The 24269-nt window shown below is 43.7% G+C and overlaps 1 protein-coding gene across 1 annotated transcript in view; it reads right to left on the reverse strand.

The window, feature by feature from the left end:
• Positions 1–24269, reverse strand: part of LOC124011991 (collagen alpha-1(XIV) chain) — a 95034-nt gene that overhangs the window by 69328 nt on the left and 1437 nt on the right. The window contains 4 exon segments of the mRNA XM_046325311.1: positions 11607–11711; positions 11872–12012; positions 20591–20707; positions 23189–23320. Of these exon segments, the coding sequence (XP_046181267.1) occupies positions 11607–11711; positions 11872–12012; positions 20591–20707; positions 23189–23285 (460 nt within the window). The 5' untranslated portion in view covers positions 23286–23320.

Below are 24269 nucleotides of genomic sequence, written 5' to 3' on the forward strand. Positions count from 1 at the left end.
AACATAGCCAGGTGGATAGACGGTGGGAAGATGGGGAGTGAGAGTAGAACAAGACATCTCTAGATGACATATCACTACACTGAGTAGGTGTCACAACAGGTGGCTTCACATTCAAACCAGTTTTCCTGAATACACTATATATAAGAAATAAAATTGAGCACTCAGCCATGCGATTTTATTTTATTTCACCTTTATTTAACCAGGTAGGCTAGTTGAGAACAAGTTCTCATTCGATCTCCATAGACAGACAGTAGAATGGCCTTACTGAAGAGCTCAGTGACTTTCAACGTGGCACCATCATAGGATGCCACTTTTCCAAGAGAGGTATAGGAGGACAGAGGGTGGAGAGAGTGGTAGACACTATACAGACAGGCGGATAGGAGAAGGACACTGAAAGGCAGAGGGGATAGTAAGAATGGAGAAAGGGAGAGGGTTGAAAGAGGGACAGAGAGAGGGAGAGATTCCTTTAGAACATAGCTATTAGTGGAGGACCTCAGGCGCTTGTGGATCTGATGGGTCAACAGTCAAGGCCAAGCCGGGGTCAGGGTTAAGGCGACTGCGGTAATGCCTAGAGGGAGAGGGAGCCAAGAGTTCCCATTCCTCCATGTCAAAGCAGATCCATGCACCGCTCTCTCATCCGCATCCAGATTTATAATGTGTGCAATTTACAAACACAGAGGAGAGAAGTCACCATCGCCTCAAGATAAGGGCCTAACATTCCTCTCCAAAAACATGAAAGGGCAAAGTAGCTGTGTGCATCGGCTAGTAGCAGATTCCAAACATGTATGTCCACTAGGCAGATAACCTCAAAGGTCAGCTCATGAATCTACAGTATGAACATGGCAGGGTTAAAGTGATCGATTAGTGAAAGCTATTACGTGACAAAAGTGACACGTATGCACAGTACCAGTCAAAAGTTTGGACACACTTACTCATTCCAGAAATTTTTGTAGAATAATAGTGAAGACATCAAAACTATGAAATCACACATATGGAATCATGTAGTTAACAAAAAAGTAGCTACCCTTTGCCTAGATGACAGTAGTCACCTGGAATGCATTTCAAGTAACAGGTGTGACTTGTTAAAAAGTGAATTTGTGGAATTTATTTTCTTCTTAATGCGTTTGAGCCAATCAGTTGTGTTGTGACAAGATAGGGGTGGTATACAGAAGATAGCCCTATTTGGTAAAAGACCAAGTCCATATTATGGCAAGAACAGCTCAAATAAGCAAAGAGAAATTACAGTCCATCATTACTTTAAGACATGAAGGTCAGTCAATCTGGAAAATTTCGAGAACTTTGGAAGTTTCTTCTTCAAGTACAGTCACAAAAACCATCAAGTGCTATGATGAAACTGGCTCTCATGTAGCCCAAATAAATGCTTCACAGATGCTTCACAAATAAATGCTTCACAAGTAACAGACACATCTCAACATCAACTGTTCAGAAGAGACTGCGTGAATCAGGCCTTCATGGTCGAATTGCTGCAAAGAAACCCCTACTAAAGGACACCAATAAGAAGAAGAGACTTGCTTGGGCCAAGAAACATGAGCAATGGACATTAGACTGGTAGAAATATGTCCTTATGTCTGAGACTAAATTAGCTATTTTTGGTTCCAATCTCTGTGTCTTTGTGAGACGCAGAGTAGGTGAACGGATGATCTCTGCATGTGTGGTTCCCACCGTGAAGCATGGAGGAGGAGGTGTGATGGTGTGGGGTGCTTTGCTGGTGACACTGTCTGTCATTTATTTAGAATTCAAGGCACACTTAACCAATATGGCTACCACAGCATTCTGAAGCGATACGCCATCACATCTGGTTTGCGCTTAGTGGGACTGTCATTTGTTTTTCAACAGGACAATGACCCAACACACCTCCAGCCTGTGTAAGGGCTATTTGACCAAGAAGGAGAGTGATGGCGTGCCGCATCAGATGACCTGACCTCCACAATCAACAGACCTCCTCCCAATTGAGATGGGTTGGGATGAGTTGTTACGCAGAGTGAAGAAAAAGCAGCCAACAAGTGCTCAGCATTCGTGGGAACTTCTTCAAGACTGTTGAAAAAGCATCCCTCGTGAAGCTGCTTGAGAGAATGCCAAGAGTGTGCAAAGCTGTCATCAAGACAAAGGGTGGCAACTTTGAAGAATCTCAAATATAAAATATATTCTGGATTTGTTTAACACCTTTTTTTGGTTACTATACGATTCCATATGTGCTATTTCATAGTTTTGATGTTTTCACTATTATTCTACTATGTTGAAAATAGGGAGTCCCATAGGGCAGCGCACAATTGGCCCAGCTTCGTCCGCGTTTGGCAGGGGTAGGCCTTGCCTAGTTAAATAAAGGTTCAATAAAAAAATGAGTAGGTGTGTCCAAACTTTTGACTGGTACTGTATATACACACACATACTCACTTATTCATAAACACAGTGTACAAACCATTAGGAACACCTGACCTTTCCATGACATAGCTTTCAACTGGATTCAAATGGTCAATCTATGACACCTTCTTAATTCCACTTAAATCAGAGTAGATGATGGGGAGGAGATAGGTTAAAGAAGGACTTTTAAGCCTTAATACAATTGAATGGGTGAATGCAAGACAAAAGATTGAAGTGCCTTTGAACGGGGTATGGTATAGGTGCCAGACACACCTATTTGATTGTGCCAAGAACTGCAACGCTGCTGTCGACAGTTTCCCGTGTGTATAAAAGATGGTCCACCACCCAAAGGACATCCAGCCAACTTGACACAACTGTGGGAAGCATTGAAGTCAACATGGGCCAGCTGTCACGATGTTGAAGGTAAGTCAGGTGCAGGAGAGCAGAGATGGGTGATAACATGCGCACTTTATTCATGCCCAAGGAAAACAGCGATAACGCCCAAAGTACACAAACAGTACAATAAACAAAACACACGAGTCAAACACATACCCGGCGCAAACCAGCCTGATGCGAACCACATGTAACAAACAATTCCACACACAGACATGGGGGGAACAGAGGGTAAAATACATTTAATCAGATGAGGGAATGTGAACCAGGTGTGTGGAAAACCAAGACAAAACAAATGGAAAATAAAACGTGGAGCGGCGATGGCTAGAAGACCGGTGACGTCGACCGCCGCCTGAACAAGGAGAGGGGCCGACTATCAGTGGAAGTTGTGACACCAGAGTCCATGCAGAGTCCATGCCCCAATGAATTGAGGCTGTTCTAAGGGCAGAAGTGGGTGCAACTAGATATTAGGAAGGTATTCTTAATGTTCTGGACACTCAGTGTAAATAAGCAGGTAAGAAGAATATAAAATCTGGTCACATATACCATGAATTTATGCAACTGCTCCAAACAAACTAGCTCCCTCTGACAATAATAAATGTGATCAGCCAGTGGTCCCTCTGACAATAATACATGTGATCAGCCAGTGGTCCCTCTGACAATAAAAAATGTGATCAGCCAGTGGTCCCTCTGACAATAATACATGTGATCAGCCAGTGGTCCCTCTGACAATAATACATGTGATTAGCCAGTGGAGCTCCACACCAGCCCTCCTACCCGAGTGGCAAATCGAAGCCTAATAATCTCATAGGGTTGACATTATTCACAGGAGCTGTCTCCGAGGAGCTCTACCATACAGTGGAATAATGAAATAATGCAGAATAAACTACACTAAACAAAAATATAAATGCAACGTTTAAAATGTAGGTCCCATGTTTCATGAGCTGAAGCAAAAGATCCCAGACATTTTCCAAAACGCACAAGAAGCTTATTTCTCTCAAATTTTGTACACAAATTTGTTTACATTCCTGTTCGTGAGCATTTCTCCATTGCCAAGATAATCTATCAACGTGACAGGTGTGGAATAGCAAGAAGCTGATTAAACAGGATGATCATTATACATGTGCACCTTGTGCTGGGGACAATAAAAGGCCACTCTAAAACGTGCAGTTTTACATCTCAAATTTTGAGGGAGCGTTCAATTGGCATGCTGACTGCAGGAATGTCCACCAAAGCTGTTGCCAGAGAATCAAATGTTTATTTCTCTACCATAAGCTGCGTCCAACGTCTTGTGTGGGTGAGCGGTTTGCCGACGTCAACGTTGTGAACAGAGTACCTCATGGTGGCAGTAGGGTTATGGTATGGGCAGGCATAAACTATGGACATCGACCACGAATTGCATTTTATTGATGGCAATTTCAATGCACAGAGATACCATGACAAGATCCTGAGTCCCATTGTCGTGCCATTCATCCACCGCCATCACCTCATGTTTCAGCATGATAATGCACGGCCCCATGTCACAAGGATTTGTACACAATTCCTGGAAGCTGAAAATGTCCCAGTTATTTCAGTTCTTGGCCTGCATATTCACCAGACACGTCACCCACTGAGCATGTGTGGGATGCTCTGGAGCGACGTGTATAACAGCGTGTTCCAGTTCCCGCCAATATCCATCAACTTTGCACAGTCATTGAAGAGGAGAAGGACAACATTCTACAAGCCACAATCAACAGGCTGATCAACTCTATGTTAAGGAGATGTGTTGCGCTGCATGAGGCAAATGGTGGTCACACTAGATACTGACTGGTTTTCTGATCCACGTCCCTACCTTTCTTTTAAAGGAAAGGTATCTGTGACCAACAGATGCTTATCTGTATTCCCAGTCATGTGAAATCCATAGATTAGGGCCTAATTAATTGATTTTAATTGACTGATTTCCTTATATGAACTGTAACTCTGTACAATCTTTGAAATTGTTGCATGTTGCATTTATATTTTTGTTCAGTACATAAGGAGGAATCTCCATGCTTTCCTCCCACAGGCATCTCACAGACTACAGTAGAACCAATAATACAAGCCTCAATATAGCAATGCTAGTTTTCTCTTAATGTTATTGTAGTATATGGAATATGTGGCTGAAATATGTAAGGGATTAGATATGAGCAGTGCCTTATTAATAGTGATCGAATGGTGTATGGTTCATCTGTACGGTTCTTACTGGTTCATTGATATCAGATTATGATTGGTCTCTGGCATTCATAATTCTCTAGGGGATCCAGGTGGATTTTTCCTCATGCATTTATCTGAAAACAACGCAGGTATAGGCTAATGTTTTTCGATGGGTAACTTGAAAAGAATCGACTTAAAATCCTCGGCCTTATGAAGGATGTTATGACAGAAGAATCTCCCTTTTCTCCAATAAAATCCTAAATGTGTCTACAGAATGTATGGCCCTCTGTCTGCATATTTTCCACCGTACTTTCTCATACCATAAGCTTATGAATCTTATGAAGATGTTTAAGCTAAGAGGCCACACGGCCCCACTCCCAGTGAGTGATGGGACTACAGCGACTGGGGCAGAGTGGAACAGGTAAAGCCTCACCTCTGGGCATTGGCTTTGTGACTGTGAGGCGATGCAGCATACGAAGAAAGGGCCGTGCTGTCAACCAAGCGAGGATGTTACTCGTTTATCTGTCAGCCCCATACGGTAGAGAACCGAACAATGAGCAGACAATGTGACAACGTTCAGACGTTGTCGTGGGAACCCGGGGGAAATTACTGTAAGTCAAACTTGTCCTGCGAATATTCAAATGCACTTCTGTCGCTAGAAACAATTAACCACAGACTGGAGGAGTTGGGTGATGTGACAGCCACACTGACTCACACAACATCCTGGCAGGTGTTTGTGTGACATCTCAGAAAGTGTACACTCCCTCACTCACCCAAAACCAAAACCAATAACAACAAAGGAAACATCAACATTTTGACATAAGAAAACTGTCATCAAAAGTTCAAGCCTCAGAGGCTAAACACGTCCACTTAATGAATGATGCTGGTCAACAGAGGCCCATTCCCTCGGGCAATATGGACGTGATCAAGTGGCATCTTTTCTCTGGATGGGGTTGACTAGGTGACTTTAAAACGTGTGCCCGCCTAACTGCCTGAGAGCATCCGTCACCTGTCACATTCCTAACCCTTCTATTTCTACTTGGGACTCCAAATGACTCTGTCTGAATGTCAAGTTCCATTAATGAAGCTTTTTCTCCACGCTTCATAACTCAGTAAAGCCTGCACTTGCATTAATGGAATGCCAGACTCTCTCTCAGTTTAGGCCACAGCATTACTTTGCTCACTATCAATTTGCCTTTATCAACAGTGGATCCGTCTGCGATGAGGCACGCTCTGTTGATTCATCGTTCATCGTGATTTGTAGCATGGGGAAATGACATTGCGTTGAGTTGTTTGTTGATTGCTCATTTTGTACATAATGTATCCGGTAAGTTCGCTGTGGTCTGTATATGCATCAGCTAAAGCAGGGATGGGCAACTGATGGACCGCGGACCACTTTTTTGTAGGCCTGCAGATCAATGGTAGAATACACAAGGTGCAATTTCGAAATTTGGTTGTGCATCAGCAGTTTCTCTTGTTATGTCCGTCAATGACAGTCACTCAATTAGCCCATGTCAGCTAACATTATTTTTATTGGAATGTTAGTCTAGCGACCAGCTATCTAAATCATGGTCGAATTATCGACCTGAGGGCCACCATTGATCATCAGATATCATGTTAAAAAATGGAAACATTTGTCTCTACCCTTTGGCAAAAAGTGAAGAATTGCAGGAAATTAGCTGTAAAATTGCGAATTTATCTCTCCACCTCTTGGCAAAATGAGTAGAATTGCATGAAATTAGTTAACACGGGCCCCCAAAAGGCTAGGGCCGACTCTGACTGCATGTGTTGGTATGGATGTGGGTACGCAGCCCCTAATGATGAGTCCGATTTGCTGTGGCCTCCACCCCCATCAAAGTTGTCCATCCCTGAGCCATGTATAGTAAATGGGTTCCTTTCACCACAAGCTGACAGACCGAGCCAGCCAGGTGAATTTCTTTTGCAATGAAACTGTTATAAAACCTGTTATAATACCAACAAATGAATGACATAATACCTGTCACTCAATAGGAAGCTGTATCCCAAGAGTCCAGCATAAAAGTTGCAATGCTCCATTTGTCCATCAAATTATTTCCATTTCATAAGTGTTTCCTACGTGTCTTACGTGAACAGCACTACGGCTGAAGATCAAAAGTACTATACAGTCTGTTACCAAACTAATTAATTACAGGGAATTGTGTGTCTTTGACACTGAACAGAGAATTCCAACAGTTACATGACTTCAGCCTTAAAAAAACATGCCTGTGTCCATGGTTACAGAAATACAGTGAGGGAAAAAAGTATTTGATCCCCTGCTGATTTTGTACGTTTGCCCACTGACAACGAAATAATCAGTCTATAATTTTAATGGTAGGTTTATTTCAACAGTGAGAGACAGAATAACAACAAAATAATCCAGAAAAACTCTGCAAAACATGACTTAGTACTTGGTAAATACCCTTGTTGGCAATCACAGAGGTCAGACGTTTCTTGTAGTTGGCCACCAGGTTTGCACACATCTCAGGAGGGATTTTGTCCCACTCCCTCTTTGCAGATCTTCTCCAAGTCATTAAGGTTTCGAGGCTGACGTTTGGCAACTCAAACCTTCAGCTCCCTCCACAGATGTTCTATGGGATTAAAGGACCTTAATGTGCTTCTTCTTGAGCAACTCCTTTGTTGCCTTGGTCGTGTGTTTTGGGTCATTGTCATGCTGGAATACCCATCCACGACCCATTTTCAATGCCCTGGCTGAGGGAAGGAGGTTCTCACCCAAGATTTGACGGTACATGGCCCCGTCCATCGTCCCTTTGATGTGGTGATGATGTCCTGTTCCCTTACAGCCCCAAAGCAAAATGTTTGAAGGTGGGGATGGTGTTCTTGGGGTCATAGGCAGCATTCCTCCTCCTCCAAACACGGCGAGTTGAGTTGATGCCAAAGAGCTCCATTTTGGTCTCATCTGACCACAACACTTTCACCCAGTTGTCCTCTGAATCATTCAGATGTTCATTGGCAAACTTCAGACGGGCATGTATATGTGCTTTCTTGAGCAGGGGGACCTTGCGGGCGCTGCAGGATTTCAGTCCTTCACGGCGTAGTGTGTTACCGATTGTTTTCTTGGTGACTGGTCCCAGCTGCCTTGCGATCATTGACAAGATCCTCCCATGTAGTTCTGGGCTGATTCCTCACCGTTCTCATGATCATTGCAACTCCACGAGGTGAAATCTTGCATGGAACCCCAGGCAGGGGAAGATTGACAGTTCTTTTGTGTTTCTTCCATTTGTGAATAATCGCACCAACTGTTGTTACCTTCTCACCCAGCTGCTTGGCGATGGTCTTGTAGCCCATTCTAGTCTTGTGTAGGTCTACAATCTTGTCCCTGACATCCTTGGAGAATTCTTTGCCTTGTAAGTCGCTCTGGATAAGAGTGTCTGCTAAATGACTTAAATGTAAATGTAAATGAGAGTTTGGAATCTTCTGTGGACAGGTGTCTTTTATACAGGTAACAAACTGAGATTAAGAGCACTCCCTTTAAGAGTGTGCTCCTAATCTCAGCTCGTTACCTGTATAAAAGACACCTAGGAGCCAGAAATCTTTCTGATTGAGAGGGGGTCAAATACTTATTTCCCTCATTAAAATGCAAATCAATTTATAACATTATAGCATTTGACATGCGTTTTTCTGGATTTTTTTGTTGTTATTCTGTCTCTCACTGTTCAAATAAACCCACCATTAAAATTATAGATGGATCATTTCTTTGTCAGTGGGCAAACATACAAAATCAGCAGGGGATCAAATACTCTTTTCCCTCACTGTACCTCAGGTTGCTCTTATGTCTTGTGAAAATACTGTGTTTTCCAGACATCCAAGAGGATTAGGAAAGTTAGCCATGCTTCAAAACACTAGTTTGCACCTGTTATTGCTGAATTTGTGCTGTTTTACAAGGAATTTTTATTCACGACTGCACAGATATTTAATCTCATCTTAATCAACAAAAAAGCTAAATAACAACCTCCTCCTTCACTAAACAACCTCAAGACACCACTACCATAACATCTTCTGTCCCCATCTCTTAGCTGTTATTCATGAGCCTAGAGAGAACCTCTCTGTCCTCTAAGCAGCCCTGCCCGTAGGCTACTACAGACCACTAAATGTCTTCTATGCTTAAAATATAACCTGTGGTTCCTGGGGGCGACACTACAGCGCGTTAGGGTCCTCTGAAGAGTGGGGGGAATCAGGAGCAAGCTGTGATTTCATTATCTCGCCGGCCTCTCCGGATACAGTCCAATTACCTCCGTGTGAACAAATGACCGTGTAATTAAAGTTAAACAAATGGGTCATGTCATCGCAGCGTAATACTGTCTGGCAGCACAACCTCCCCCCAACCACCTATCCTCCTTGACCCCCAAGCGACAGGGCGGATGATAAGCTAATGCTATCTGCGCTAACTTGAGCAGGTGGCAGTGTAGCCAGCGGGAACTGAAAGCAGTCTAGCTGAAAGGTAAAGGATACGGTCTGGTACTGGTTGTGGTTATTGGTTCAGATGTACTGGTAACTGCGTATGCCGCTGCATATAGAATATACCTAAAAGCTGGAAGGGCAAACATAAACTGGAAAGAAATGAAAAGACGTTAAGTAATGCCTATGATAATGTTATGGCAGTGTAATATACCACATGGCACATACCCATATACTCATCTAGAGCCAAAAGGGGCTAAAAATCAACGTGTCATACATAAACTATGCCATTTTATCCCTTCACCGACTGACACCAATTACTTTTCGCTCAAAAATGTGTCAATCAACCCTGAGCCTCGGATCCCAAACCCCGGCCACTGCACAACATAAACGCTGCCATGGCGATGCATGAGTCATCCAGTCTTAATTACCTATATGTGTCCCTTATGACACCACCACCACCTCCGGAAGCGGCAACTCTGCCGAGCACGGCCCCAGAAACTTCAATTAGGGCATAAATATAGGGGCCTAATATCCTTCCTGGGCCCAGTTCAGAGAGGGTAGGCGTGGAGGTAAGTGCTAGGTTGTGTGGGACTGAGGCATCTGCCAGGCCTTGGGCACACCTTTATGCCCTATGGTATATCTGCACACCCAGGCAGGCAGGGAACTACAGGGGGTTTACTTAGCAAGCCTGGAGCCGTCCAAGAATGGGCCCCGTGATAACATAGCAAAGGTATTCTACAAGTGTGGGCAAGGAGATAGCTGTCTGTGTCAACTGTCTACATGCAATGGAGAGTGGAGAGCGAGAGGGCGAGAGAGAAGGAGGAAGGGGAAAGGGAGAGAAACAGTGAGGAGGAAGAAATTAGAGCTTGACAGGGAAAGAAAGAGTTTGGTGAAAGAAAGAAGATAGAGAGTGAAGGAGAAAGAAAAGCTGCATCATTATATCCATGTTATTTTCCCCTTCTGTCTTTTACTCATAGGCAATTTGAGCATTTTAAGAGACGGCAGGTGATCCATCGCAGACCTCAAAGCACCACAGGGATCCTTACACCACACTCCTTAACTGCAAAACACTTTTTGACACCTCAGCCAAATCATAGCTCTTTATGCCAGAAGCACAGACGATCCAAGTCACCATGAAACACAGACTCCACAGGAGTTTCATGAAAACTGTTACTATCTTTGTCTGAAAACAAACTCCTAAATCTACCACTAATAGCCTGTTTCAGCCCACCAACAGCTTTTACTATCACAGCTTTTTTGTTTTTTTAATTTAAAAAATATTGACACTGGTTACAGACAGGGAGCAATACTGTGGCAGACACTTTGAGATCAATCCTTTGTAAATAATCAATATTTAGTCCCCAGGTCTCTTTTATCTGTTTGAACTCAACTGGAAGGGTGTGTTAAAATACCTCTGCAACTATTGCATACATAACCTTTACCCTGACAGATGTTATTTCAGTTGGGGCTGAATCCTCCTATACAGTATTAGCCCTGAGACATAACTGTAGACTCTTGTAACATTACAGCTTTGTATCAGTGTCATGATGACTGGTTTTAAACTTTGTCATTCCAGATTTTAGATCCTAGCCGATCATTTACCATAACAGATTTATAACAACTTCATGCTCATTTTAAAAGGAAAACAGTTTCAGGCTTACCTTGGTTTTACGGAACACAGCAATCACAAGTAGATCATTGCTCCAAAATGCTTCAATATCCAGTGCTTTTGGTTTAATCAGATCCTCTCCGGCTCTGTCTGTTTCAGGACCACAAGACAGTGTCTGTGGTACCTCTGGTGTCTTGGAGTCCGATTACAAGTTTTGTTTACTGGGATCCAATGCAGACTTACTTTGTGGCAATTTCCAGCCCTGGAATTTCCTTCAAAGTCCACTTGAAATGAAGCCCATTGCAGTTGTTGCTCTAATGAGTGAGTGGGAATGAGGATCCTATTCAAGGCCTTTCTTCTTCAGAAAAGTTTGAACAAAAACATCACACGGGCAATGTTTTCTAATTGTCTCATCCACTCCCAATGAAAAATGTACAGCTGTCCACTCCACCACCAGGTATAGCCTCAGCACCAACCAAGAGCCCTTTGGAGCTTCAACTTACCTGTGTGTCTTCAAGCTAATCTTCTCCATGTTGATTTCTTGGTTGATTTGAAGACTGAGCCATGGCAATTTCCAGATTTCAGGTTGGTCACTCATACATCCCATACTTACCTTCAGATATCTCATTGTTCTCCTCTGTGACACTGGTGTCTTTCTGGTGTTTGGGGCGTACATTCTGGGGCTGTACGTTCTTAACGTCAGGCTCTGAAAGTTGGGCTGAAACAAACCAAACACAGTTCCATTGACACATACCTTAGAATACATTTTGTCAAATGTGTTGGAACAATGGCAATCACACAGACCAGCTATTACCTTTTGATTGAACAAGTTCATGAAATCATAGAATAGGTTGTGAAAGGTCGAAGGCTCTTCTCACCCTCAAATGTTCCTAGAAGTGGCTTGCTCTCCTGAGCACCTTTCACAGCAGTGACCTTGACTGTGTATAACTGTCTGGGGTCAAAGTCTATGATCACTTTGGCTTCCTTCTTTGTCACCTCTAGTTCAGTCTCCTCTGCATCTGGAATTGGGAGAAAGTAACAAACAAGACCAATCTTTGTAAATATTAATGAAATTGTTTTCACTTGTGTTCTGATTGTTTGTTTATTAAATACATTCTATTGAAAATTAGTTTACCATAATAAAAATATACTTTTTGGGATATTTTGACTATTTTGAAATCTCCTTTTCAGGTGGAATGTCAGGAATGACATTTGATGTTGCAATGAAGGATACCACTGGATACGGCAGTAAATGAACTAGGCAGCGGCTCAGCGGCTGCTGCAGGAGAAGTAAAGTGAGGCCTGTTCCAACACACCTGAATTACTTCAAGAAGCAGTATGCACAGTACACGGAGATACTCATTTGGACTCACTCCACTGTCTCTCTCTTCAAAAACAACTTAACAGGGCTGTGTGAAAACAGGAGAGAACGCACTCCCCGTGTAGCCTACTGATTCTAAATCAATTAATATAAATCGAGCCTGGCAGACCATTGAAGCACTTAAGGGAATGTGGCTAAAATGTACTATTTATGCATTGACCTTAGGTTTCATCCTTCATGTTTTGCATATCAGAACAGAACTACGGAATTACAATTATCCTGACATTTAACACTCGTCTTTAACTGCGTTCACTGTCACGTACAGTTCCTCCTTTGTTACTATTTTGATATAGCTGCTAAGCATGGCCCGAAGGCAACATGTTGCAAATGGAGGTGTGTAGGCATGTTGTAGAAATGGGGGTGTCAAGTCCTGTCAGGTCTTGCTTAAAGATGATGCGCCAATCATAGGTCATTCACAGGTATTATGGAGGCCTCATCTGACACAATTGGACCTTAGGACGCACCCCTATGAATGACTCAAACAATCTTGACCAATATTTCCGAATGTACCGGAGAATAATTGAAAAGCACTGATATTGTCTTTTTCAGCAAAATGTCTGTGTTGATACAGCACACTCAGTATATATTTATATTTGAGTCATTTTGCAGATGCTCTTATCCAGAGCGACTTACAGTTAGTGCATTTATCTTAAGATTGCTAGGTGGGACAACCACATATCACAGGCATAAAAATGTAAATTTTCCTCAATAACGTAGCTATCAGTAGAGTCAGAGCTAGTGGGGGTTGGGGGGGGGGGCGTGGGTGAAGGCTGTTTTTATGTCCTGCCCAATGCATTCTCGAAATAGTCAAATAGAAGGCGAGGAGGAATATTTAAGATACTGTTTGAAGAGGTAGGGTTTCAGAAGTTTTTGGAAGATGGGAAGGGAATCTGCTGTCCTAACTTCAGGGGGAAGCTGGTTCTACCATTGGGGTGCCAGGACAGAGAAGAGCTTGGACTGTGCTGAGCGGGAGCTGCCCTCCCGTATGGGTGGGAGGGCCAAGAGACATGATGTGGCAGAACGGAATGCTCGGGTTGGGATGTTGGGTTTGAGCATAGCCTGAAGGTAGGGAGGGGCAGTTCCTTTTGCTGTTCCGTAGGTAAACACCATGGTCTTGTGGTGGATGCGAGCTTCAACTGGAAGCCAGTGGAGTGTGCGGAGGAGCGGGGTGACATGAGAGAACTTGGGAAGGTTGAAAACCAGGCGGGCTGCTGCGTTCTGGATAAGTTGCAGGGGTTTTATGGCACCGCAGGGAGCCCAGCCAACAGCGAGTTGCAGGAGCCCAGATGGGAGAGGACACGCTTCCTGTGTGAGGTAGGGTCGTACTCTACGGATGTTGTAGAACATGAACCTGCAGGACCAGGTCACTGCTTTGATGTTTCCAGAGAATGACAGGGTGTTGTCCAGGGTCATACCAAAGTTCTTTGCACATTGGGAGGGGGGAGATGGTGGAGTGGTCAACCGTGATGGAGAGGAAGAGCAGTTCCATCTTGTTGAGTTTGAGCTTGAGGTGGTGGACCGACATCCAAGTTGATATATCTGCCAGGCACACAGAGATGCGTGTCGCCACCTTGGTGTCAGAAGGGGGGAAGGAGAAAAGTCGTTGAGTGTCATCGGCATAGCAATGATAGGAGAGACCATGTGAGGATATGACGGAGCCGAGTGACTTGGTATATAAAGAGAAGAGGAGAGGGCTTAGAACCGAGCCCTGGGGGACACCAGTAGGGAGAGTACGTGGTGCAGACCCAGATCCTCTCCACATCCCCTGGTAGGAGCGGCTGCCAGGTAGGATGTAATCCAAGAGTGTGCATTGCCTGAAACGCCCAGTCCTGAGAGGGTGGAGAGGAGGATCTGATGGTTCACGGTAACAAAGGAAGTGGATAGATCTAGGAGGATGAGAACAGAGGAGAGACAGTCAGCTTTGGCAGTGCGGAGAGCCTTCGTGACACAGAGAAGAACAGTCTCATTTGAATGACACGTCTTGAGGCCTGACTGGCTGGGGTCAAGAAGATCATTCTGAGAGAGATAACGAGAAAGTTGATCAGAGACAGCACGATCAAGTGTTTTGGAAAGAAAATAAAGAAGGGATACAGGTCTATAGTTTTTGATGTCAGATGAGTCGAGTGTTGTTTTCATGAGGAGGGGAACAAACCCGAGCCATTTTGAAGTCAGAGGGAACGAATCTAAGAAGATCTCCAGAGATGGTCTGGAGAAGGGATGGGGTTGAGCGGGCAGGTTGTCGGGCGGCCAGACCTCACTACTTGTAGGATTTAATCTGGAGAAAGAGGTCAAGGCGTAGGGTAGTTCTGTGTGAGTGAGATCAGTGGACTCAATAGGCTGAGTGAATGAGTAGTCGATGTCGTCAAACTTTTTCTCAAAGTGGATGACAAAGTTGTCCGCAGAGAGGGTTGGGGGGTGTAGGATTAAGGGGAAGGTGGAAGAGTTTCCTAGGGTTATAGGCAGAAGCTATAGGCAGAGATTTAGAATGGTAGAAAGTGGCTTTAGCAGCAGATACAGATAAAGAGAAGGTAGAGAGGAGGAAGTGAAAGGATGATAGGTCCTCCGAAGTTTAGCCCTGTTCTGTAAGCTCGCAATGAGTCACTCAGCCGCGGAGCAGGAGGGGAGGGCCGAGCCGGCCAGGAGAAATGGGGACAGTGTGAGTCATAGGATGTGGAAAGGGAGGCGAGTTGGGTTGAAGAGGCAGAATCCGGAGACAGGAGGGAGAAGGATTTAGCAGAAGGGAGAGATGATAGGATAGAAGATGAGAGTAGTTGGAGAGAGAGTGAAAAATTGCATGACCACCTGGGTAGGGGCTGAGTGGTTAGGGTTGGAGGAAAGGGAGACAGAAAAGGAAAATCAGAGACCTGGAGGGGGGGGGGTCCAGTGAGATTAGTAGGCGAGCAGCCTCTAGTAAAGATGAGGTTAAGCGTATTGCCTGTCTGGTGATTTGGAGGGGATTGGGAAAGGGTGAGGTCAAAAGAGGCAAGGAGGAGAAAGAGAGAGTTGGAAAGAAATACATTGAAGACAGATGTCGGGAGGTTGAAGTTGCCAAGTACGAAGAGCAGTGAGCCATCGTCAGGAAATGAGCTTATCAAGGTGTCAAGCTTATTGAGGAATTCTCCAAGGGCACCTGGTGGGTGATAAGATTACAATAATGTTAAGCTTGAGTGGACAAGTGACAGTGACAGCATGGAATTCAAATGAGATGGACAGGTGAGAGTGAGAAAAGAGAAAATCTCCACATGAGTAGACCTGTGCCACCACCGCGACAACCAGATGCTCTTGGACTATGAGAGAAAACATAGTCAGATGAAGAAAGAGCAGTTGAAGTAGCAGTGTTCTCTGGGGTAATCCTTGTCCCCGTCAGGGCCAAAAGGCCATAGGACTGAAGTGCAGCATAGGCTGAGATGAACTCTGGTTCTTGACTGCAGATTAATTTTACAGATTTTACAGATTAATTCTGCATCGTTACAGGGTTAAAACAACAACAACGTAAAGGGTTATTAAGTTTAGGTATTCATTTAAAGTGGTTAAGGTTACGGCTATGGTTTGGGGAAGGCTTAAAACAAAGTACTCATCAAGTACTCTCCCTGCTTGCTAGAGAATTGTGAACTGCCGAGGGGCAGTGATATAAGCAGCATGCTCTGGCTCTGAGCCTTGTGAGTTTGAGCCCAGTGCTATGCTATTTTTTTTGCCCCTAAACAAGCCGTCAGTAGGCTATCCTTACCCTAGTCCAACTATAACGAAAGCTGTTTCAACAGCAATGCTTTGGGTGTATTTCATGCATTAGCCAAGGAGCCTATCCATAAAAGATTTCTAAAATAATTGTCTACTTGTGAGGCTTTTGCATTATTCACAACTCACATAGGCCTACCTGCAGTGCAAACTCCTTTCGGCTTGTATCCGTCCCCATTTCCAAAACGCGCCTCTTGTCTGGTTACCAAAGACTCACTCCACCAAACATATTCAAATGATTCAGTCCTATAATGTGCTTATTGAGAACGTGCCTCACACATACAATACAATTTATGGTAGTCTAGTATTACTTTTTTTGGAGGAGAAGTGCGACGCTTAAATTCAAATCAAATGTATTTGTCACATACACATGGATAGCAGATGTTAATGCGAGTGTAGCGAAATGCTTGTGCTTCTAGTTCCAACAATGCAGTAATAACCAACGAGTAATCTAACCTAACAATTCCAAAACTACTACCTTATACACACAAGTGTAAAGGGATAAAGAATATGTACATAAAGATATATGAATTAGTGATGGTACAGAACGGCATAGGCAAGATGCAGTAGATGGTATTGAGTACAGTATATACATATCAGATGAGTAATGTAGGGTATGTAAACAAAGTGGCATAGTTTAAAGTGGCTAGTGATACATGTATTACATAAATATGCAGTAGATGATATAGAGTACAGTATATACATATACATATGAGATGAGTAATGTAGGGTATGTAAACATTATATTAAGTAGCATTGTTTAAAGTGGCTAGTGATATATTTTATATCAATTCCCATTATTAAAGAGGCTGGAGTTGAGTCAGTGTGTTGGCAGCAGCCACTCAATGTTAGTGGTGGCTGTTTAACAGTCTGATGGCCTTGAGATAGAAGCTGTTTTTCAGTCTCTCGGTCCCAGCTTTGATGCACCTGTACTGACCTCGTCTTCTGGATGATATCGGGGTGAACAGGCAGTGGCTCGGGTGGTTGTTGTCCTTGATGATCTTTATGGCCTTCCTGTGACATCGGGTGGTGTAGGTGTCCTGGAAGGCAGGTAGTTTGCCCCCCCCCGGTGATGCGTTGTGCAGACCTCACTACCCTCTGGAGAGCCTTACGGTTGTGGGCGGAGCAGTTGCCGTACCAGGAGGTGATACAGCCCGACAGGATGCTCTCGATTGTGCATCTGTAGAAGTTTGTGACAGGCCAAATTTCTTCAGCCTCCTGAGGTTGGAGAGGCGCTGCTGCGCTTTCTTCACAACGCTGTCTGTGTGGGTGGACCAATTCAGTTTGTCTGTGATGTGTACGCCGAGGAACTTAAAACTTACTACCCTCTCCACTACTGTCCCATCGATGTGGATAGGGGGGTGCTCCCTCTGCTGTTTCCTGAAGTTCACAATCATCTCCTTAATTTTGTTGACGTTGAGTGTGAGGTTATTTTCCTGACACCACACTCCGAGGGCCCTCACCTCCTCCCTGTAGGACGTCTCGTCATTGTTGGTAATCAAGCCTACCACTGTAGTGTCGTCCGCAAACTTGATGATTGAGTTGGAGGCGTGCATGGCCATGCAGTTGTGGGTGAACAGGGAGTACAGGAGAGGGCTCAGAATGCACCCTTGTGGGGCCCCAGTGTTGAGGATCTGCGGGGTGGAGATGTTGTTACCTACCCTCACCACCTGGGGCGGCCCGTCAGGAAGTCCAGTACCCAGTTGCACAGGGCGGGGTCGAGACCCAGGGTCTCGAGCTTGATGACGAGTTTGGAGGGTACTATGGTGTTAAATGCTGAGCTGTAGTCGATGAACAGCATTCTCACATAGGTCTTCCTCTTGTCCAGATGGGTTAGGGCAGTGTGCAGTGTGGTTGAGATTGCATCGTCTGTGGACCTATTTGGGCGGTAAGCAAATTGGAGTGGGTCTAAGGTGTCAGGTAGGGTGGAGGTGATATGGTCCTTGACTAGTCTCTCAAAGCACTTCATGATGACGGAAGTGAGTGCTACGGGGCAGTTGTTTAGCTCAGTTACCTTAGCTTTCTTGGGAACAGGGACAATGGTGGCCCTCTTGAAGCATGTGGGAACAGCAGACTGGGATAAGGATTGATTGAATATGTCCGTAAACACACCAGCCAGCTAGTCTGCGCATGCTCTGAGGACGCGGCTGGGGATGCCGTCTGGGCCTGCAGCCTTGCGAGGGTTAACACGTTTAAATGTTTTACTCACGTCGGCTGCAGTGAAGGAGAGTCCGCATGTTTTGGTTGCGGCCGTGTCAGTGCCACTGTATTGTCCTCAAAGCGGACAAAAAAGTTATTTAGTCTGCCTGGGAGCAAGACATCCTGGTCCGTGACGGGGCTGGTTTTCTTTTTGTAATCCATGATTGACTGTAGACCCTGCCACATACCTCTTGTGTCTGACCATTGAATTGCGACTCTACTTTGTCTCTATCCTGACACTTAGCTTGTTTGATTGCCTTGCGGAGGGAATAGCTACACTGTTTGTATTCGGTCATGTTTCCGGTCACCTTGCCCTGGTTAAAAGCAGTGGTTCGCGCTTTCAGTTTCACGCGAATGCTGCCATCAATCCACGGTTTCAGGTTTGGGAATGTTTTAATTGTTGTTATGGGAACGACATCTTCATAGCACTTTCTAATTAACTCCCTCCCCTGAATCAACGTATTCGTCAATGTTGTTGTTTGACGCAGTGCGGAACATATCCCAATCCACGTGACGGAAGCAGTCTTGGAGCGTGGAATCAGATTGGTCGGACCAGCGTTGAACAGACCTGAGCGCGGGAGCTTCTTGTTTTAGCTTCTGTCTGTAGACAGGGAGCAACAAAATGGAGTCGTGGTCAGCTTTTCCGAAAGGAAAAGGAGGCCTGTACTCGTTGAAGCCAATTTGAACAATGTTGACTGTCAACACTGTTACTATAGCCTATCCTATTTAATAAACTGTAGTATCAACCCACAATGGACTACGATGAAAATATTCCGTGCCCCCAGCAGCATTGGCGTTGACGACAATGCGAAGACTGTCAATAACCTACAGAACTTGGCACAACGGCATGCAATATTAATCCATGAAACGCGTTGATTGGCCAGTGAATGGCTAAGCCCTCGTCACACCTCAAATGTGTTAATTTGTCAAATCCCAGCCCTTTATTGCCACCGCCAGCTACTGCGCCTATAATTCTGGTTGTGAATATTTCTGACACACCCCTGAACCTATAATCCTACTGCCAGTGTTACTACCCACAATCTAGCGCGGCATTCAATTCCACCCCAATCATAATGGTTTATGTATGTCTGCGGGTGTTGCCCTGTGTCAAAGCAACTCTTCTTCAATGAACAAAGGCTCACTGACTAGCTTCTCTCAGGAGCTCCCATTTCAACCCACACAGAATGACAATTCTTACTGAGAAAGAGAGAGGAGTGAAATAGCATTATTTATTTGTTTTAATACTTTTAAAATACTTTTTAATGCGCTCGATTGAGCTTGCCTGGTGCAAAGAAACCAATGTAATAGTCACAAACCTTACCAATATGGTACTACAGGCAGACTCGATCAAAAGCGCATAGCATTTAAAAAGAGAAAACAAATATTATTTGAACACAGGTCTGGATGAAACGATTGAAATATCCTCTATTTTGCAGCTGGCATAAGGAGAAGTTCACCAGAGAAAGCTGGCTTGGTGGGGAGATGTGCTCCTTTAGCAGGGTGCCAGAGCTGGGATAAGATTGTGCCCCCACCCTGGCCTGCCTCAGGCAGTTTAGATACAGCTGCTTGTGCTCTGCTCACTGGCGCTTACTCCATCATCTTTATCAACACCAGATCAAGGCCAGGCAAGCCACTGGAGCTGCAGCTTTCCCCCTAGCTGCGGGTAAGGTACTGTAAGGACTCAAAGTAAAAGCCATGGTGGAATGTCATGGAGTCGATCTATACATTGGCAATTTATAAATATCTTACCTTAAGAACAACTTGAGAAGTGAAATGGTAGGCTGTACTACACATTGAGTCAAATTCGCCTAATACAGTGTTTCTCAAGTTGATACACGTCGTTGGCTTACTACGGGTATCAATCACAGTAATTAACATAGATTACAAAATGGATGTTTGGAATTCATTTCCAAACGTGATTATAAAATGGAGGGAAATCACATACTCTGAAGTACTCCTATTCCTTTACTGCAAGTGTGTGCCAAAGACATTGGCTATCTCACTCTCCTCATTTCTTCATGATCATTACCGATCAGTCTGTGTCTTCTTCAACTCCTACTCCAATTACCATTAATGAACTATAGTCAAACCTCCAGAAGCCATTCACGTCATAGGAGACGGGCTATAACCAGATGGCATCATCATCTGACATGTAATTGATATATAATTCCGTTTTTCTACACTGCAAGTATGAAGCCATTTGTGAAACACGGAATATAAGTTAGAAAGCGTAGTCCTTCAGGGCCAAATCGTAACTTGATTGTAACATTGCTGGACCTTACCTGATTGTGTGCTATAAATAAATCTGTAGCTTTCAAAGTCTCCTTTAGGCTCTTTCCACGACACATGCAGCTGGGTTGCGCTCAGGACCTTGAAACGAAGTCTTCGTGGAGTGGCAACTAGACAAAAAAAGACACAAAACACAATTTTTAACAATAATTGACTAACTCAAGAAACGTTTGTATATAATATTCAATAGTAATATTGAATGCATGGTTAATATGACACCAAGACAGTGGTTGGGGTTCAATCAAGTGTAAAAAACAATGTTCTTTGAAGAAACTGTCCGAATTCAGTAACTAGTAGAGTGCGACAGGTTTGGTGATTTATATTTTGCCAATGAAAATGCATGAAACTTGAGATTCCCGAGTTAAAAGTGATTATGAAACAGTTAGCAGCTAGATTGAACTCCAGCCAGAGTTTGGCGAGGTAACAGGCACTCCCATCTGTGTTTCAAGTCCTAAAAGATTGTATCTTGGCCAAATAACAAAGATACAGATTCAAAGAGTACCACAGATGTCACAAAAAAGCAGTCACATTCTCTCACTTTGCCATTGATAGCTCTCATGTCTCTTTTGGAGGGGGGGGTCTTTTGTGCAGCACTTATCTCAGCATCAAAGAACCATCCCTGATCTCATCATGATTGCATTTGGCCAGAGCAGTCGAATTGAGGGTGTATTACAAAGTGTGTGCTCTTTACTTTGAGGCCTTTTCAGAGGAGAATGTGACTTTTTTTCAATTGTAGCAGCGACAAAGGGAAAGGCACTGGAATAGCATCTATTCCTGTCTTCAAGAAGATATCTATCTGCAAGTAGAGCAATATACCACTTCACCACTTCCTCTTGGGTCAACATCCCACAGCTCCGCACAGAAGTTAATACTAGGCATGACCAAATCCCAGAGTAAAATAAAATACAAATAAACATTCCCATCTAATTTGGTAATAATGGAAAGTTCCGCAAACAGTCCCACAAACTTGTCTTGTTTGTGTCCTCATTAGGAGCAGGCAAGCTATCTGGTGCCAATGTATTCTTTAAATACCTTCACTATGACTGACATAAATGAGAGCGAAGCTCTACAGTTGAAACATACAGAATAATGATGTGTGTATGAGATTATATTTGGAGACATTGATGTAGGTATGGAAAGAATACATCCAAACACATAGAATGGAGTAACTCATCGGAAGGTAAAGAGCCCGGAGATGGTACATGGTGCAAACAGGCGAATAATAATACTGTACTGAGCTCACCAACCTGAAAATGGGGGGTGGGTATTCAGCAGGGCTTAACTCTCTCTGAAAAAAAGATCTTCTCTGAAGAATGTTGTTTCCCCGAATGAGAGAATTAGCATGTGTGTTGTTTGTGGGTTGTTGTTTTTTTTTAAACCTTCAGAGACTTGATGCATCACCATGTACAGTGAGCCAGGAAATTTCCCGAACAGACGTCTCAGACTAGTTGTACGCTCGGTAAACAACATCTCCGAGACAAAGGACTTGCCTGTGTGGAGATGGGCTTAAGTTCTCATATATTTTTCATAGCCATCTTGTGCAAGCAGCCAGCAGGCTGCGGAGGGTTTAAGAGGCCTCAAGTATCCATGGGGAGTTTGGAAGTCAGATACAGTACAGAAAGTTTAATGCATTTTAATTCATATGTAAGAATTAGTTATAAGAAGGGCCATTTTGGGTGAGATGCTGACACTGTAGGGATGGGCACGTGGCCACATGCCATTGGGTGACAGTGGCCTGTGTTCCCAGACATCCCTCCCTTGTCTATCGACCTCAAGGGCCGGATGCTTTCAGTTAAACCTCTTTAGTGCACTTTGAAGGAAACATCTATTGAAGCCCACTGACCGTACACTTTGAACTCTGACCTGTAAAAAGGACAGGTTGTTTACTTTAAACAAAGAGGCCAGCCCTTTTGAGCAGAAGGCTTCTGCCGACACCCAATGGATACTGTCCAAGGTGTAATGCTACAATACAACACAAAGCGGCACAATGCTGTAGCCCAGGTTAGCACAGTACAGGGTGGACTCTTAGCACAGGAATGCTGTGGTTCGTTTCACTTGAGGACTGGGCAACGGTGTCAAGACAAGCCCAGGTAAACAAACTGCAGCTGTTTGAGGGTGCAGTTCTTGTTTGTCTTCACATCAACAAGGATAAGGCCAAAGTCAGATATTGTTTGCAACATTGTATATATAGGCAAAGACCATAAGGGTAGGTAGTTCATGTAAAAGCATAATCTTGAAACACTTTAGTTGACTGCAAATGGAAAGTTAATGATGTGATTTTACACACAAAAATTTACTTATATTACCAGAAAATAGTGACTTTTCCCTTTGAAGTAAAATAATCACAAAGTGAAAGTGACACAAAGACAAAATGCTTTCGACAAAAGCGGCACATCAAATGAAATGTTAATGATGTGATTTTACACGCAAATATTTACTTATATTACCAGAAAATAGTGACTTTTCCCCTTTGAAGTAAAATAATCACAGTGACAGTGACACAGAGACAGACGCTTTGACAAAAGCAGCACATCAAAAAGACACACACGGGGCGACAGAGGATAAGAAGCAGCCTATATGATCGTGTTTACCTTGACCCTGAGCTGGAGCTGGTGCAGGTGAGAGAGAGATAAGAGCCAGACAGAGTAGAGGATTCCATACCCACGTCTTCAGTCCTGTAGCCGGCATCCTTCACACTGGTATAGGAGAGGAGCTCAGAAAACCTGACGAGACATCAAACGGAATGACAATGCCTGATGCCATTGAAAATAAATAGATAAGCTCCATTATTAAAGGAAGTCTAGAGGAACAGCTTGACTGGAAGTCGTGTAGTCTTCCAGTCATTGCTCTAACGCTAGTTATTGTTATCTATGCACTGTTGAAAATGGTGTTTTACCGGAATTTCAACCCCCAAAAATCTATGTAATGACGTATCAACGTGAAAAACTGATTTGGATTTGCCGAAAGTAATCAACGTAATGGCATTTTGTCTTTCTTTCACCCAACTTTTAATCCAATGACATGGTGATTCTTTTTTTTCTTAAAAAAAACATTTTATGTTGAATTCACGTTAGTTGAAAACTTAACCAAATATAAATCAAAACTAGACATTGAACTGAGGTATGTGCCCAGGTCATACCTGCTGAACAAGGGCTTACTACAATCTATTTTATTGTGATTGTTCAGGTTCACCATCAGCAATAGTTCTGGTAATTTTGCTTTAAACAGTATGTGTATATAGTCATTTTTAGATATACAGGGTAAAGTTGATGATTTCATTATGAGGACAGAAAGGAGCACTGCATGGCCAAAGCAAGAGGAAAAGAGAAGATCCCACCATAAAAACATCCAAATTGTCAAAATCATTCAATTTTGAGATGGGGGTGAAATCCAGAATTGTGCTATATATTCATTGGCTATGTCATAGCTGATTTGTAAACAATAAATATTGATATATTACTAGCTCAAACACTTAATCTGGTGGGGTGCTAGGCTACATTGCCGCCCTAATCTGATAGTGGTAGTGGGATGATATATACCTAGTCTCACTTATAACTCAGCTCAGGTGCCTACATAGTACATACAGTACGCCATAGATATACATAATTTACACACACACACACACACACACACACACACACACACACACACACACACACACACACACACACA

This window comes from Oncorhynchus gorbuscha, linkage group LG24, assembly GCF_021184085.1.
Source record: "Oncorhynchus gorbuscha isolate QuinsamMale2020 ecotype Even-year linkage group LG24, OgorEven_v1.0, whole genome shotgun sequence".
NCBI lineage: Eukaryota > Metazoa > Chordata > Actinopteri > Salmoniformes > Salmonidae > Oncorhynchus > Oncorhynchus gorbuscha.